This window comes from Polyergus mexicanus, unplaced genomic scaffold (assembly GCF_030449975.1).
Source record: "Polyergus mexicanus isolate NDT 795.1 unplaced genomic scaffold, iyPolMexi1.0 SCAF_8, whole genome shotgun sequence".
Taxonomy (NCBI): domain Eukaryota; kingdom Metazoa; phylum Arthropoda; class Insecta; order Hymenoptera; family Formicidae; genus Polyergus; species Polyergus mexicanus.
Window position 1 is genome coordinate 3,469,319 of NW_027223328.1, and position 16,699 is coordinate 3,486,017.

The following is a 16,699-nucleotide window of genomic DNA, read 5'->3' on the forward strand; positions in this document are numbered from 1 at the left end:
CATTTAATGTAATCTTTTTATGCATTTTTATCTTTTTATGTATTTTTTTTTTTAATCTGATCTGATGGAAACCCTGTGACTGAAAAATAATCAAAATTAAAAAATTAAATATAGCAAATTACAAATTATAAAACACGTAATTAAAATATATATATGCAACAAAGATATACATATATAATGTGTAAAAAAATAGCATTTCTATTGAAATATTTTATTTAATTGTCCGAGAAAAAAATGGATCATATAATATGTATATGATTTTATATAATCACATAAGTCCATTTCTTCTCGGAAGTAACATATGGTAATAATATAAAAGAGTATGAAAACAATAAACTTTTACCTTATATTTTCCCCGTATATAACATACTATATTTATATAGAAATATTATTATACTATATTATATTATCATATTTCGGAATGCGAAATGTGATTTTAATTAAAATTTCATCAAATTTCATTCTTACGTAAATCTCTCATTTAAGATAAACTTCTTGTATGTACAAGGACCCATTACGATCTTAGATCGTCAAATTTCAATTAGCGAGAGAGAGAGAGAGAGAGAGAGTTCGTTCGTTATTTCTACTTAAGACATCGTCGTCATTAAAATAATAACTTATATGTTATTAATAACTTATGTGTTATATAAATTATATATAACTTTCTAACAATCCAAGTTAAACAATAAGTCGCCATATCTATGTTTCGTGTTCAAGTAGCAGCGGAAGAGTATCAGAATAGCGTACAGGGTATTCCGCGAGTTTCTACAATAGCTTTTGAAATGCACTTTCCTAAAACGCTTCTGATAAATACGATCTTTCACACGGACGGCAAGTTGAAATAAAAGGGATCGTGAATAATTTGAAGATCTATCGATTTTCTCTCATAGATTTTTTACGAAAAAAAGGAATCACTCTGTAAACTTTGCCTCTATAGATTAATAATCTTGTTTATTTCTTATTAATTTTTTTATCGCAAAAGTATTTTTTGTTATTTAAAAACTATTTTAAGAAATGACATTATATGTATACAATGCACGAATCATATTCTTGAATTTTTATAATACATTTCACTGAATTTTATTTCTGTATAACATTTTACTTTTCTCATAATATAGTTTCAAACTCATGTTTTTAGTTTTGCCAATTTTAGGATTAAGAGAGATAAGGAGAGAGAGAAAGACAGACAGAGAGAACAAAGAGAAAAAGAGAGGAGCTATTTATTAAATAATTTCTAACTTGAAATAATACTAGTTCTGGATTGCATTACGAGGTATTTTAAAGCACGTATATAAAGTAGTTTAGGAACATTCTCACATGCCCGAGATTTCGACGTTTTAATAATATTGTAACAATGTAAAAGCTGAAATCTAAAAAATGCTGCTAATTAATATTGGGTATTTTTTATTATAAGAGAAGTAATGTAAATAAACAAAATTGGGTAGTATTGCAATGTTGTGCAAAATGTCAAAGTGATTCTACGAAAATGACGATTTTCATGCATGCAAAATAATTGATCATTATAAACGAAAAAATGTGTGTAGAAATAGCTTCATTTATTCATACAATAGCACTTTTGTTTTTTATATTTCAAGAGAGAGAGAGAGAGAGAATTTCATAAAGAAAAAAAATATTATTTCAACGCACAGAATGTCCGATTTTTTTCTCGAGAATCTCCAAATTTCTCTTTTAACGTATAATAAGAAGATAACATTTTATTTCTCACACACGACACTTTATATCTTTAATATTTATATATTTTTACGCGATTATATATTTGATCGTATATTAATCTCTTTACACTCTGTATCTCGTGTATAGATGAAATAGAGATTAAAGTCTCTCTATCGTCTAAAATATTTTTTTTCTTTTTTACCTCAACATGTCGCGATGCCCCTAAATTATACGAACCCCCCATTCACGCGCATACGTGCAATTACATATTGCGTCGGTCACGGAATCCCTCGCCGGTTTGCTTCCTGACGAAACCGACCGACCAACCGACCGACCAACCGATACGGCGCCGCTTTTCTCTCGATATCAAAATTCCATGGCTGGCACGCGCTGGAACTCTTTACGGCCACCGGTGTGTCGGTATGTGGTATGATGCTGTGTCACGAGAGCGACGACCACACCCCGAGTTCAGTTCAACACGACCTCGCAAAGAGGGTAGTTAAGTAAGGACACGGGACGAAAGAGACGGGGGCGGGGGGAGGGGGGGATGCGGAGATAAAAAAAATAATGCAAATAAAACGGGATGATGGACAAGTTCTCTCGGAGGTTTTAACGACGATAACGAAGACGAGGATTGCATTACGTAATGCGTTGAGAACATTTAGAACGAGGGATGCGAAAATCGGAAAGAAATCTGTATAAACGTATATATAGAGGAACATAAATTAATTATTATATAATTTTAATTATTAATATTTAATTAAATATATATAATGTATTTAAAATAAATATATGTTTACAATGTGAACGCGAACCTTGGCATTTTATACCGAATGTAAAAGTCCATATCACGTAGAAAATATGTCGAATATCATTTTATTAATAGCAAATAAAAAAATATGAATATTTCTAAAGACTTCCTTATATATTGAGACTTCTTCTTATTTCGAGCTTTTATAATAAATATTCGACACACGCACATTATACATTATTTCTTATTGTTTCAAGAACCATCGCCGTTGTACGACAACAATCATTATCACGAGGAGTGCCTAAAATGTAACAGCTGCGGTCTGAATCTGACGGGACCCAATCAAAAGCGGGCAAGACGGTGAGTATGCTAAAAAATCATATACATTTTTTTTTTATTTTTCATATCTATCTTATAGCAATTTGCATTTCACTGAGACATTTATCCGTTTTAATGCAATTAAATTTCGAAAATATATTATACAAAATGTTAATTTTTCTAAAAAAAATCTTTTCTTCGCACGCCAAATTTTGGAAATATCTTCAATGCACTATTACTCTTACTCCATTTATACCGTACAAGATTTCATAATATCGATCCCGTAATGTACGTAGGAAAGTAATCCCTGTTCAGAAAATTGCCGAAAAAAATGCCGAGTCATAACAATTCGCGCCTTCATCATTTAAGTTTTACCATTTATTATTAGTTGATTTATCTTTTTTTATCTTCGGTCTGATTTCACACAATGGAACCTGCATTTAGCATTACCTACAAAAGATGAAAGAGTGACTGGATATCCTTTATACTTTACATTTAAAGTTACTATTATTCGGGGAAAAAAAAAAAAAAGATTATACAATAAAGCGTGTATTTTTATTCATGACGTCATTTTGGCGAACTACTAACTATTGCGAGCATTATAAGTTTTTCATTCGTCCTTTGTAAGCGTGCGTCATTAGATTCTGTCCGCTATTTGCTTTATGCCGTTTCGCTCGACTCCCTACGCGTCTCCATCTATATTTAAAAAATCGAGCCGACGTATATGAAACGAGATCCGCGACACAGACGGCCCCCATGACGCTGAATTCTCAGGATATTTCAGTCTCGGAGGCTGGATGCCGACTGCTCGAGATATGCACGATGAAATAGACGCGAACGAAATACTGCTCTCTCAATCTACATCTCCGTAGTCTCAGAGACCCTCAACATAAAATGGACTAATAAATAAATGTGATCGTATAATTTGATTTTTGAATTAAAATATGACGTTTTTAGAATATGATTCTATTTATCGCTAATAATTTACTTATCATTTATCATCTCGTGATGTATTTCTTTCACTTAGAAAGATTTAAAAAATATATATAATTTTAAAAACGAACAAAGTGAGACAGGCAGTCAGAGCCAAGCGCGAAGAATTTAATATTTAAAATTATATATAAAAATACAAGCGTACGTTTCAGCCCCTTTTTCTTCGAGCCATTTTCTCAGCGCAGATTAAGAATATAATCAAAATTAACGCAAACAGACAAACTATAACCATAAGGTCGTTTAAAATAATAAATGAATTCGCAATGTCAGTGAGTAAAAAAATAAATAATTTTACAATTTGCAATAATCCACAAATAAAATAAACTGTCGAAATATGTGTAACATCGTTTATATAACACGATAAACTCACGACCAGCCGAAGAATTGTGCAATCGTGTAGTTTTGAAACGCATGGCAATACACAGACAGAGATTCCGTTCGCGATTTAACACTTTGTTCTCCGAGGTGAGAAAGGCGTCAATGGATCGCGGCGACAGGGAAAGGCACTTTTTTTTCACCGTCTATACATCACGTCGCCGTCTGACTTTTACTACTTTTCCCCATACGCGACGAGCATAGAAATTACGAGTCCGACAAACACGAATGGACAATCGGAAGGCAAAATGACGCGGAATCAAGTGTCCGTCGAAATTCGATCTCCTCGATTAATCGAATCGCGGGGACATTCAACGAAACGACCGTTCCGTTGGATGCCTCCCGGAAAGTCAATCTGATTTTCAGTTAAGAGAGCACGAGCGATAACGAATATTGCGACTTGTGCACGCTCGCGCGTCCACAAATTTAGATCTTTAAATGAACCCTTGGCTATCTATTTCGCCATTCGAGGAAGTTTCGTTTTCGTTTACGCGTGTTACATAGATCGGGGGATCATCGCGGGGCTCGGTCGATCGGAAAACCCATCCCCCGTCCCCCCATCGCGTAGCTTGATCGTCAGTCACGTGCGACGAGAATTGAATCGGTGTCTTTAACATGGTCCCCCCCTTCGGATAAAAAGACGATATTGGATCGAAGATTCAGAAATCTATTTACGATTCAACGAACGGTTACGAAGCGCGTTATTGTCGAGTCGTGTCGTTGTTAAAAACGCCGCATCATAGTACGTTATAACATCATCCTTCGGCGAAAATGCTCGCGTATGCGAGGGCGAGATTATTGAAAAATATTTATTATTCCGACGCGAACGGCAAACGCAGTGAGAATAACGGTATAGAATCCTGTCAGATGCCAACTGAATTGGAATGGACATTTTAATGTACCGTTATGCGCGATTATCGACGGTTTTGAAACCCTTACGCGATTCGTTAATGCGTCAGTGTATTATGCGAACGAGGCCGTCGAATTTCGCCGGAGAAAATCTAAATAAAAATGTCATATAAATCTTAGAAAATAATATTTTGTATGATTTATTTTATATTATTCGCGTCCACGATGCTCGATTACTACTATTGGCTACTAAATTCGCCGAATATCGTTGCATCAACGAGAAATGTACAATATAAGTATAAATGAGAAATTTTATTTCCTATACTTCTGTATTTATAAATTAAAATTTTTTTGAAGAATATACAGGGTGGGGCATTTATATTGAGACACCTAAATATCTAAAAAATAAAGCAAGATAGAAAGAAATGTTTCGGACAAAAGTTGTTCGATTCTAAGGGGATCATAAGATGGTGCCGTTAGTTTGATCTTGGGTAGAGGCGCTTCGAAGATTTCAATGTCAATCTTGTTTTTTTTAAACGGAAACACCCCAATTTTTTTTACATAAATCGATTCCTCGCAATATTCTGGATAAAAAGTTATAGGGATATGACGGCCAAAGGTTTAATAGTTTACGAGATACTTTATACTTTATTTTATTACTTTACTTCGACATAATTTCACATAAACTATGAAATATCTCACAAAATTATTTATTTTGCAATAATGTTACCTTAATATTTTAAGCTCAACAAATGAGAGACATCGATTGGTGTAAAGAAAGTAAAACAAGATTGACATTGAAATCTCCGAAGCGCCTCCATCCGAGGTCAAACTAAAATGGCACCATGTTATAACCCCCTTAGAACCAAACTTTTGTCTGAAACATTTCTTTCTATCTTGCTTTATTTTTTTAGATATTTAAGTGTCTCAATATAAATGCCCCACCCTGTATAAGTTAATATTTTCACTTCTTTGTAAATGATTTATACAAAATGTTAAAAAAATAACATAATTCAAAAAGATATAATAAAAAAATATAATAAAGGAGAGAATTTTTATTACAAAAATGTAAAAAATTGCAAAGTGATTTAAATATGGGTATAAAGTATTTAAATATGGATGAACACGTTTCTGGGTGATCCAACCCGTGATTTTAATTGGTATTGCGTAAATCCACGCGATAATAGCAAATGATAGAGGAGATAAGGGAGTCGGTATGTTCGAATAACGACCGCCGTCGAGACATGACGGCGTTCACGTTTTATCAAGCAGAACTCCTATAAAATTTCATTTCTCTTGATTGTTTTCATTTGTGATAAAACTCGCTTGAATTTACAAGTATTATCACGTCAAAACAAAATGATCTCAGAAATGGAAAAAATTCTTATTCCCTGACATACAATCTTTTTAATTCATTTAATTAATTTTTGTAATTGGTCCATTGCATTCTTATTGCAAATACTAATTTAATTGCCAATATCTTTCATAATCAATAACTAAAAATTTAATCCAAGAATAAATTACGCGATTATTGCGTAAGTCAAGAAAAATATCGCGATCATCATATTCGCTTGTCAAATATTAAATCAATTTGTATCACGCTTACATATAAGTTTATTCCTATGAGATAATATATCGAAAATACAAACACATCATGGCTGATATTCAATCTATCGCTATAAAAATATACAACTCCTAAAGCATCTTTTTATGAATCTTTTTATGACTCTCGTGGCGAAAAACAGTTGTCTGAAGCACCACTCGTTCCGACGAACGATTTTAAGGGTTGTTTTGCGTTTTAGGTTCAAGAACCAGATACTTTGCGATCTGCACTTTGCCGACGTGGCGCTGATGGAGTGCTCGGACTTCATGCAGCAGTTGCGCAGCTTCAAACCACAAAGTTTAGGCTGCGCAGTTGCGAGAAGAAAATCCTCGACCACCCTGATCTTCCCGCTGCCACCTCAGGCGTGCTCCGGTAAGTACTTTCGTCCTCGTCGTCGTCAAGATTGCTCATTCATTTTTCTTCTCTCACCGTCGCGTCACGTTTTCGCGAACGAGACCGATGCAACGGACGCCGTCGACTTTTGCAGGAGTGCATATGCATGAGACGAAGCTACAGGTGGTTTCGCCCGCCTTGGATTACGCGCGATTATACGTGCAAAGTTATCCCGCGACGTCGCTTTCGCATAGCGGATGTAAATCTTAAGAGCCAGATCATATTCGTGACAGAAAACGCGTAATAAAGAGAAGAAAATGTGATGAAAATTATCGCGTTTTTGTAAATTCGTCTTCAGCTCGTCGTGAGGTGGGGATCATCGCGCAAAACTTCAAATAATTTTCTTGTAAATTTCTTTCGTCGAGGCAATAGCGTTTATCTTTTAACTTTGAAAAAATTATCTTTCCTTCCCTCGCATCCCGCGTCGTATGAAAATTCGATTTTCGGTGAGATATAAACGGTCATTATGCCGCGGATAATGGGCCCTGTAATTAGGTCGATTCGCAGAGCCGGAGGAGAAGAAGAGGAAGGCACCGCGGGCGGCTCACTCTAAGTTCGAATACCAAGCCCTGTTTGCAAACAGCTTGGTGTTCTACCTTACAGTGAATCGACTGCGGTATCGTCGACAGCCGCGCGTCGAAGAAAGGAGCAGCAGGCAGGAAGGAAGACGAAGATTGATAAAGCGAGATGGCAGCGAGGAGCGAGGGTGGAGAAGAAGAAACATATTACCGGTAATACGTGCTTAAGTGAGGATGTGAGTCCGGCGAGATGTGGAAGGAAAATCACTTCGAGATTCTCCGTCTCTGGGCTTTATCTAACCTCAGAGTTGATTCGCCCTCGAGGTGGTATTTTGTCGGATCGGATTCCTCTCTTAATGATTTTCAACCGAAGTGCTAGTCTTCGGGTATTATTTGCCTCAACTTCCTTACGCTCTTTGTCTGTCTGTCTCTCTCTTTTCCATTTGTCTATCTACAAATTTCTCTACCTTTATCTCGCTTTGTTCTTCTAATTTCTACACAAATCCCTCTCGCTTCGGGATAATTTGACCGATTCTTTTGGCATGTCCGGAGAACAAAGACACTATCGAACGTTATCGCCCTCCAATTTGCCCCGCCAGGAAGAGCGCTAGTCGAGCGGCTTTAATTAACATTAATCTCGCTTTGAATGAAATTGCTGCCGGATCAACGTCCACGTGCTTCATGGTGAAAAGCATTCATGTTGAGCATTATCGCATTTAGCTACAATGTATCACGACAATATACAATAATAACTTTTACCCTATGATATTATTACTCAGTGACTACACTCTTTAGCGATTTCTCGTTTAATACCCAATATCTTTAATCTTTCAAAGGGACGCGATCCAAACTACTCACCGAACTTGCGAAAGCCAGAAGCGGCTTATCATGGTATTCATCTGAAAGACGTTACTCTAATTAATTCTAAAGACTTCCGTTCGTTGTTCACCCCTGGCAATTACAGAAATCTATGAAGTGGACAAATTAAAAATAGACGCGAGTTGAGGATAAATTTTTCCGTAGATGAATTCTGTCAAGAGTTTCCGCACAATCTGATACCAACGCCCGGCTACTGGATCGAATGTTCGCGGCAACAGATCACATCGGACACGATCTGGGACGAAAGCGAGAGCGATCGCGACGCTACCGATCCTGAACAGACAGAGGAGCAAACAGTGGAGGAGCGTTCGTCGATGCTAAAGCGACAAGACAACAGTTTTTGCTTGTTCGAGGAAAACGAGATCGATACGGATGATGTGCCGCGAAAGAAGACCACCATCGAGGAACAATGGGAGAAGAATCAGGGCTTCGAGCTTACCTCGGTCGAACAGGAGACATACGAGAAATACTTTTACGGCTCGGAACATTGGAACTATTTCACAAACGACGAGGATCTGGGACCGGTGATACTCAGTATCAAGCAGGAACTACTCAATGGCCGGGATCAATTCAGAATCTTGGTCAGAGCCATCAGTTACACGGTCCACGGTCTTATCCCCGCTAGCTGCGTTTTCGCCGATCGGTAATTTTCACTTCCTTTACATCTTGCAATTATGCAAGATTGTGTAATAAAATAGAATTTAATCACTTGTAACACGCATATAAAAATTTTTACGTCGAATTTAAATGTGACTTTCGAATTGATGTAATTAATTGATGGAACATATTATTGATTGTCCTGTACGAAAAATTTATTCCGATAATTAAAAATATTTAACGAGTTAAAATAGTAAAAATAATTAGTCAAAACGCGTGTTTGGCTAATATACAAAATTAATATACATCATATTCATTTTGCGAGAGCACGCGAAACACGACAATTGTTTTACAGATACGATCGAGAAGAAGTGGTACGTAGCCTCGGTAAGGAAGTAAACATCAATCCGCCACTGACCTTGGGACAATTGCCAGATACGCCTGAAGAACTTCTCAAACTCGATCAAGTTTTTATCAAGTCTGAGCTGAAGGTGGGAGTGATATATGTTCAGGAAGGTCAGTACAGCGAGGAAGATATACTCGATAACAACGACAACTCGTTGCTCTTCGAGGAATTTCTGCAGATTCTCGGGGACAAAATCAGGCTGAAGGGTTTCGACAAGTACAAAGGCGGTCTCGATACCGTACACGATTTGACGGGCCTATATTCTGTCTACACCAATTGGAGGGGTATCGAGATAATGTTCCACGTGTCCACCTTATTGCCTTACGAGAAACACGATCCCCAAAAAGTGAGTCGTCAAAAATTCTTGTCGCCAATCTTATTTTTATTAAATCTTTCGTTCGACAATTTAAGGACAATTTTACACGATAAAATATGTCAGAGAAATTTAATCAAAAGTCTTTTCTCCTTGCACGCGCAGCTCCAAAGAAAAAGACATATTGGCAACGATATAGTGTGCGTCGTATTTTTGGAAGCCGACAATACGAGTTTCAGTCCAGCTTGCATCAAGTCGCACTTTTTGCACACATTTATCTTGGTGCGAGTGAGTCCACGGATAAAGCGGAAAATCACGAGATACGAAGTATCCGTGGTTACGAGGGACGAAGTTGGGGCCTACAAACCGTATCTATGGGAGCAAAGCGTCTTCGAAAAAGGTGCCGAAAGTTATATTTTTATTTTGCGAAGCTAAATGATTGAGAGCATAAAATTAAAAAAAGTTAATTTCATTTTTGCGGATCTTAATATAGAAAAATAATAGCACATGTTATTTTAATATTTAACAATTTAATCATCGAAATTTTGAATATTAAATTATAATTTAATTATATAATTTGCTTAATATGATGCAATTTTCATTATAAATCTATATGGCTTTTGCAACAGAGCGCAATAAATTTGACATTAATGTGAATTTCTCTCCACACACTCTCTTATACCACAATTATATTGAGTTTTTAATTGTCAGATATGTGGAGAATAATAAAGCAACGTGAATGATAAAATGATGTTGGCTACTTTAGAATTATATCAGTTTAAAAAATTTCCCTTATATTGGACTCATAAGAATTCTGGACGCAACAGGTCCGATGTTCCGAGAGTGGATGTTAACGAAAATCGTGAATGGTGAAAGAGCGAGTTATTCCGCACCGAAATTCGCGAGGATGCAGGAGCGAACGAGAAGCCAAATGCTGGAGGATATCGTTGCTAATCTCGCTAATCACGCGGAAACCGGGCAGATTCCGAAACCGTACAGGTGAGATAACATAAGGCAGCCGTAACGAAATACACAAAAATTCGCGTGAAAATAAACAATTATAATACAAGTACTTCAGATAATAATCTGAAAATATATAACATGATTATTCTATACTTAAAATTGATAAATATTTTATTCTTTCGTTATAATATTTTCTGTATAATTTATGTCGCGTATCAACCATCTTTAATATTAAAATTGAATAATGTAATAATTAATCATTCTTTAATTTTATTCTCGTACGTAAATTCATTAATTGCATCGTAAATTATAAAGCTTTCCGATTATTTACGCGATCGATATTAGTGGGATTAAATTTGCGATTATTAATTCTTAGACGAGGTTCTTGGCGACCGATTGGACACATGAGACCGTCTTCGCCATTGTTGGATTCGGTGCGAGATCAGTTTGAAGATTATGATCAACTCGCAAAGGACTTTACCAGGGTGTTCCTTAATAGTTCAGCGAACGTGACGCTAAATGCTAGTCTATTTGACGTGTCTTTCCTCGTGCCAGGACAACAAAAGCAAAAAGTTAGATTTATCGGCGTTAGGGCGATTCTAGCAGTAAGAAGCAGGTAACAAAGTATCCGAAATTGTAATTAATATGTAAAATATAATTAATATTATATAAATTTAAATGATTATGCTCTCTTTCTCGATTTATACTTATGTTAGCGCAAGAAGATGCTTCTCATAATAATTTGTGATCGTTAATTTATTAATTCTCAAATAAAATAAATATCTTATAATTAATTTAGCGTTTATATTAGATGGTTAAATTTGAAATAGTCAACAGAAATTCAAATAAATAAATAAATCCATATTAAAACATTTATTTGCTAAACAAGAGAACGTGAAAAAATTAATTGAGCATATAAAATTTATTCAGTCTTAACACTGATATTGAACATTTGGACATTTATGGAAATTTATCAACAAATATTTGTTCTTGCACAGAGTATTTCAAGAAATGTTATACGGAATTCAAGCTGGCTTCGGAAGCCCTCAAGTCCCGGTTGCTGAGTTGCTGGCGAGACCGGCTCCGACATTGCTCAGCCCGCAGAAACCAAAGAGTTCGAACTTTCTTCAAGTTCCCGATATGGAGAGTCCAAGGTACGTTTCAACAATCAAGATATTTATCCGATAATTAGTCTCATGAATCCAGTTTGAAATCGTTGATATCGAGTCCGCTTAAGGCGGAATGAATCGTTAAAACAAAAACAAAAACAAAAAAAAAACGTAAGTTTCGTAAATTTAAATTTGTTTTTCTTTTCTCTTTTAAATTTGCTTTCTTTAAATTTGTTAAAAATCGTTATAAAAATCGAAAATAATGCAATAAACGAATTCGCAAAATTCGCACGATTGCAAAACTGATTGGCGACTTGAGAGCATTCGCTCAGGACGTTGAGTACGGATTTCTTAGAGTGCTCGATCGAAGAACCTGGATTATGCGACATCTTATGCGAGATATTAATTGGATATCTCTAATGAGAATAAAATTGGGAATCCCGTTTGACGGGTGAGATCAATGCCTGCGATTTTCGATGTCTCGAATGTTTCTTTTATATATTTATATATTATCGAATCGTAAATATATGTATCTTTTTACGGCACATCCATGTCTCCTATCCTCATGGCACCGCATGATTATTTCGTGTATAACTATTTTTTTTTTATATATATATATATCTTATTTACCGTATATATAATGCAAGAAATATAAATTTAATGAAACCATGTATCGTGTATTGAATTCTATGTGGCATGCTTTTCTCTGAGAGGCACCTGCAGTACTCCGTCGAATGATGTGACTCGTGGCAAACTTGCCTTGCTTCGATCGCTAAAAAGGAGCGGCAATTATGTTACAGATAGCGAAATTCTACAAATAAAGTTTGCCATTTTGCTCGCTGATATTATTCTGAGACGTTCTATTTTTTTTATATATTCTCTCTTTTATAATATATTCTTTCACACGTTTTTATTTATCCGTTAATAATTTATTGATATCACCAAATATGCTTCCTTTCGTTTACTTCAATTGTGATATTATTGTCAATAATTTTGCATTACCGCAGTTCGCTGTCGTTTTTGTCTTCTATATTTTAAATTTCATGTAGTAACTGTACCAACACTATATTAATAACTTGGCAAAAGGCTCGTATCGCTGGTATGGACTCGATAATGCGCACAAATTGTTTCGATTCTCCGCACGTTGACAGATATAAATTGTTAATTCCGAGAGTAAGCTTTCGTCGTTGTGTCGTTTTTGTTTCGTAAAATTTGATACTTAATATTTCTTCCTTCCAATTATCATATAACCAAACCTATCTCCCATTCACTCTGGACTTATTCCCGTTTCTGCGCGAACTATCCATAAATTCCGTCTCCATACCTTGAGGTGCCGCTCCGCGGTTTCTGTGAGATACTGGTTCTGATGTGTTTAGGCCCAAAAGTGTCCCCTCGTCACCGATGGTAAAACGGGCCTTCTCACGATTGGGTACGATCACGGCGGGATGGGGAAGGAGTATTAGAAAACACGGTAGTGGCCACACTCTGCAGAGCGAGGATCGAAAGCGATGGGCCAGTTCGCAAGATTGCAGTAGTACGTGTCACAGTTTTTAAGAGAAAATCGAGTTTGTCTTATATATCGTTTAGTTTTTAATCTTACGTTCAAATATCATGCATAATTAAAAATAAGGGTAGATATAGCCAATTCGTACGTTGATACGTTGATAGTGTATAGGAATAATGAAACGGTATATAATCTCTCCTGACATTTAATAACCGCGTGTAACGAGAGAGAGAGAGAGAGAGAGAGAGAGAGAGAGAGAGAGAGAGAGAGAGAAAGAGAGATTCGTATGTACAATAGGTCTTCATTTTGCGATGGAATAGATAAATGAATTTTAAAAATAGAATAAAACATCTTTTACAGATAAAGAAGTGAAAGATAAGGACAAAGCAGCCCAATCATTGGCAGTACCGAGGCTCAGCGTTTGCGCCGACGCACAGAAAGTAGATCGAGCGAAATTAGCGCAGACCGAGGTGAGTGAGACATCAAACGCGTATAAAAAATAGGAGCGGCTCTTAAGAAAGCTCGTGTTACTGTGTAAAATCTCAATTTCTAGAACAATGCGTAATCGATGTATCAATTAAGTAAACAATTATAATATTTTTACATTTCATAAAATTAAATGTTTCTTTTCTATTCTCTTGATTATTTATGTCAATATTTATGTATTTATTTTATTTTTTTTTTTAATAGCAATAGCATCTTATATTATCGGAAATAATAATTCTTCAATATTGCAAGTCGCAACAATTTATACAAATAAATATAATTTCTAATAATTCTGATTAATAATAAAAATTGATATTTGTAATAAATATTGTAAATTGATGAAAATATTCTCTCGCGAGATGAGCCACACACAATATTATTGTCATATATTCTTAATCTCCAATCAATAAAAAATATATTTTCAGTTTGATATCATCGAGTTCGATCCGGAAACTTTCCGAATTCTACTGGATTATTTGCATACCGGATCCTGTCCGCTGACGTGTAGCAACATACCGGGTCTAATATGCGCCGCAGAACATTACGATCTACCGGAATTACTTCAGGCCTGTTTCCATCACGCCAAGCAGTTCCTCAGGATCGAGATCGTCTGCGTGATGTTATGCGCCCTCGAGAATTATTACTGGCGATACACATCCGCCTCGGAATTGGTCAATATGATCCTCGCGTTCGTCGAGACGAGGGCTTATCAGCTCTTTCAGAACCCGGACTTCCTTACTTTAAGCGAGTCGATGGTACAAATGATCATGTGCCGTAGCCTCGAAGTGGTGGAGATCAAAAAATTCGAGGCAATGTTAAATTGGGCGAGGCATAGAACTAAAACTAAATCGACGAAGCTCGATGCCAAAGTGGAGTTCAAGTGTATAATGGAGAGGCTTAGCAGGGACCTCAAATTATATAGGATAACACCCCATGAATTAATCAGGGTACGTATTAAAAAGATTATATAAAAATTATATAAGTAATAAAAGTATAAAAGTATTATATAAGAATTGTAGATGCAAAAAATTTCAGATAAAAATATAAACAATATTATAGAATAATAAAAAAAAAAAATAAGTTATCTAAGTGATTAGATGAAAATAATATCTACATAATCTGTATGATTAATAGAATCGCTAATATAAAATAATTACTATCGATTATTTTTGCTCATTATCTTAAAAAAAAAAAAAAAAAAAAGCGAAATAAATAATTTCTCGTTTTCCAGATCGTTTTACCGTCGAAAGCCATAAGAAACGAACGTATCCTCGAGACCCTCATGTTCCAAGCGAATTCAGGCATATATAGAAACGTCGACAGTTATTTGGAGGCATACCAAAAGAAAGTGCAGAATCAAGAGAGCTTCGACTGCGGACTGTAAACGTCAACGAAAACGCGAGAAACGCCGTAAGCATATTGTGTACCTGAAAATACGTTTCGATGATCAATCGAGAAATTTTCCGAAAAGAGGAATGTCTTATTTCGTAACGTTTTTCTGCGCTCATGCCGCATGTCGTCGGATATTGTTCGGGAATAACCGTGATCCCTTTTCGCGTAAGCGGTGATCTGTAATTAGAGCATCCGACCACGAAATTCGATACGTAGGAGTCGATAATTACACTGCAGGGCCTGACAAGTGTTTTGATAGATTGCTCCGAAACCGTATAAGGTCGCTGCCGAACCCCTCAACGAACAATGAGTTTAGACAGTCTCGGCTCGAATCCGCGCAAACTTTATTCGATATTTGCGCGGTAATTTAATCACGTCTGATGATGACGGTGTTTCTGAAGCTGTTTGTTTTGTTTGCGACATCAAGGTAAAATCATCCGTTGGGGAGACATTAGGGAGACTAATATTGATGAAGATATGATAGGGAAATTTCTGAAAAGTTTGTCTGAGGAATTTAGAAGTTTCCTGCTCGAAAGAGAGACTTCTCACTCATTCGACGTGTATCGCGATCGGATTTGTGAAATGTTGGCCTACGTTGGTAAAAATAAAAATGTTCAACGCGGTTCTTGCGCGCACAATTATTTTCGAATAATGCAAAATTTTATATACCGTATTAAAAATCTTCGTAAACTTTGCTTCCAAATTTTAAAAGATTATTTTATAACGATGCTTCCACGATATATTGTACATTTCGTAATCTCCGAATTAGTTGAATTTCGCTTTCATATTCTGGAGTAAATATGATGAAAGTATTAATGGGGAAAAAAAAAAAAAAAAAAAAAAAAAAAATCTATTATTCTAACTATGATAATATATTAGAATTATTAGAAATTATATACGCATCTCACTACTTATTTTTTCTATGATCTTTCAGAAAGCATACACGCTATATAATTTTAATTCAATATTTGTATAAACTGTTGCGAATCGCGATGTCGAGGAAAATTGTTGTTTCCGATAGTATAAAATGCTCTTCCAAGGTCTTGCAGGGCAAGAAATACCTAGTATTGACGAATCGATCTAGGGAATGAAGTAAGACACGCAATTACGATGTGATCGACGTTTCATATTAAAGTTTCGCGAGTAGGCGATCATCAATCTCCTAGAGATGTGGAATTTGCTAAATATTAATATAACTCTAGTACGCGATAGAGGCAAATACGAAGCACGTCGATTGCAAGTGAGTGATGCGTAGATTTAATGAAATCTGGAATTAGTTAACAGTCAAAAGTAATTAATTAAGAGGAAAAAAAATATATATATATACATTTCGATATTGCAAATGAATGACGACGAAGAAGTGATACTCGTCATGTGACATTATCCATCTTTTTGCATCGCTAAAATAAAAAATGAAAGAACAAAAACAGCGAATCATAAATGAATCGTAACATCGTCGTTTCGAGTTCTAAATGAAATGGAAAAAATTTATTTGGACTGTCATCGATCAGATGGATTCTCGATTGAGCGCATCCACGCGCATGGTATCGGCGGCACTTAATAAATTGCCGACACA

At 35.7% G+C, this 16,699-nt stretch overlaps 1 protein-coding gene across 5 annotated transcripts in view; it reads left to right on the forward strand.

The window, feature by feature from the left end:
* Rsh (radish) overlaps positions 1-15,936 on the forward strand; it is a 127,283-nt gene extending 111,347 nt beyond the window's left edge. For 4 of the 5 annotated variants that reach the window (XM_070300333.1, XM_070300334.1, XM_070300332.1 and 1 more), the window contains 12 exons: positions 2,683-2,785; positions 6,763-6,935; positions 8,498-8,996; positions 9,306-9,702; positions 9,835-10,069; positions 10,497-10,668; positions 11,009-11,248; positions 11,631-11,786; positions 13,118-13,275; positions 13,606-13,715; positions 14,157-14,678; positions 14,963-15,936. In XM_070300333.1, the coding sequence (XP_070156434.1) occupies positions 2,683-2,785; positions 6,763-6,935; positions 8,498-8,996; positions 9,306-9,702; positions 9,835-10,069; positions 10,497-10,668; positions 11,009-11,248; positions 11,631-11,786; positions 13,118-13,275; positions 13,606-13,715; positions 14,157-14,678; positions 14,963-15,115 (2,918 nt within the window). In that variant the 3' untranslated portion in view covers positions 15,116-15,936. The remainder of the gene's footprint in view (positions 1-2,682; positions 2,786-6,762; positions 6,936-8,497; positions 8,997-9,305; positions 9,703-9,834; positions 10,070-10,496; positions 10,669-11,008; positions 11,249-11,630; positions 11,787-13,117; positions 13,276-13,605; positions 13,716-14,156; positions 14,679-14,962) is intronic. The other variant, XM_070300331.1, reaches the window with a different exon arrangement.
* Positions 15,937-16,699: the final 763 nt, after the last annotated feature.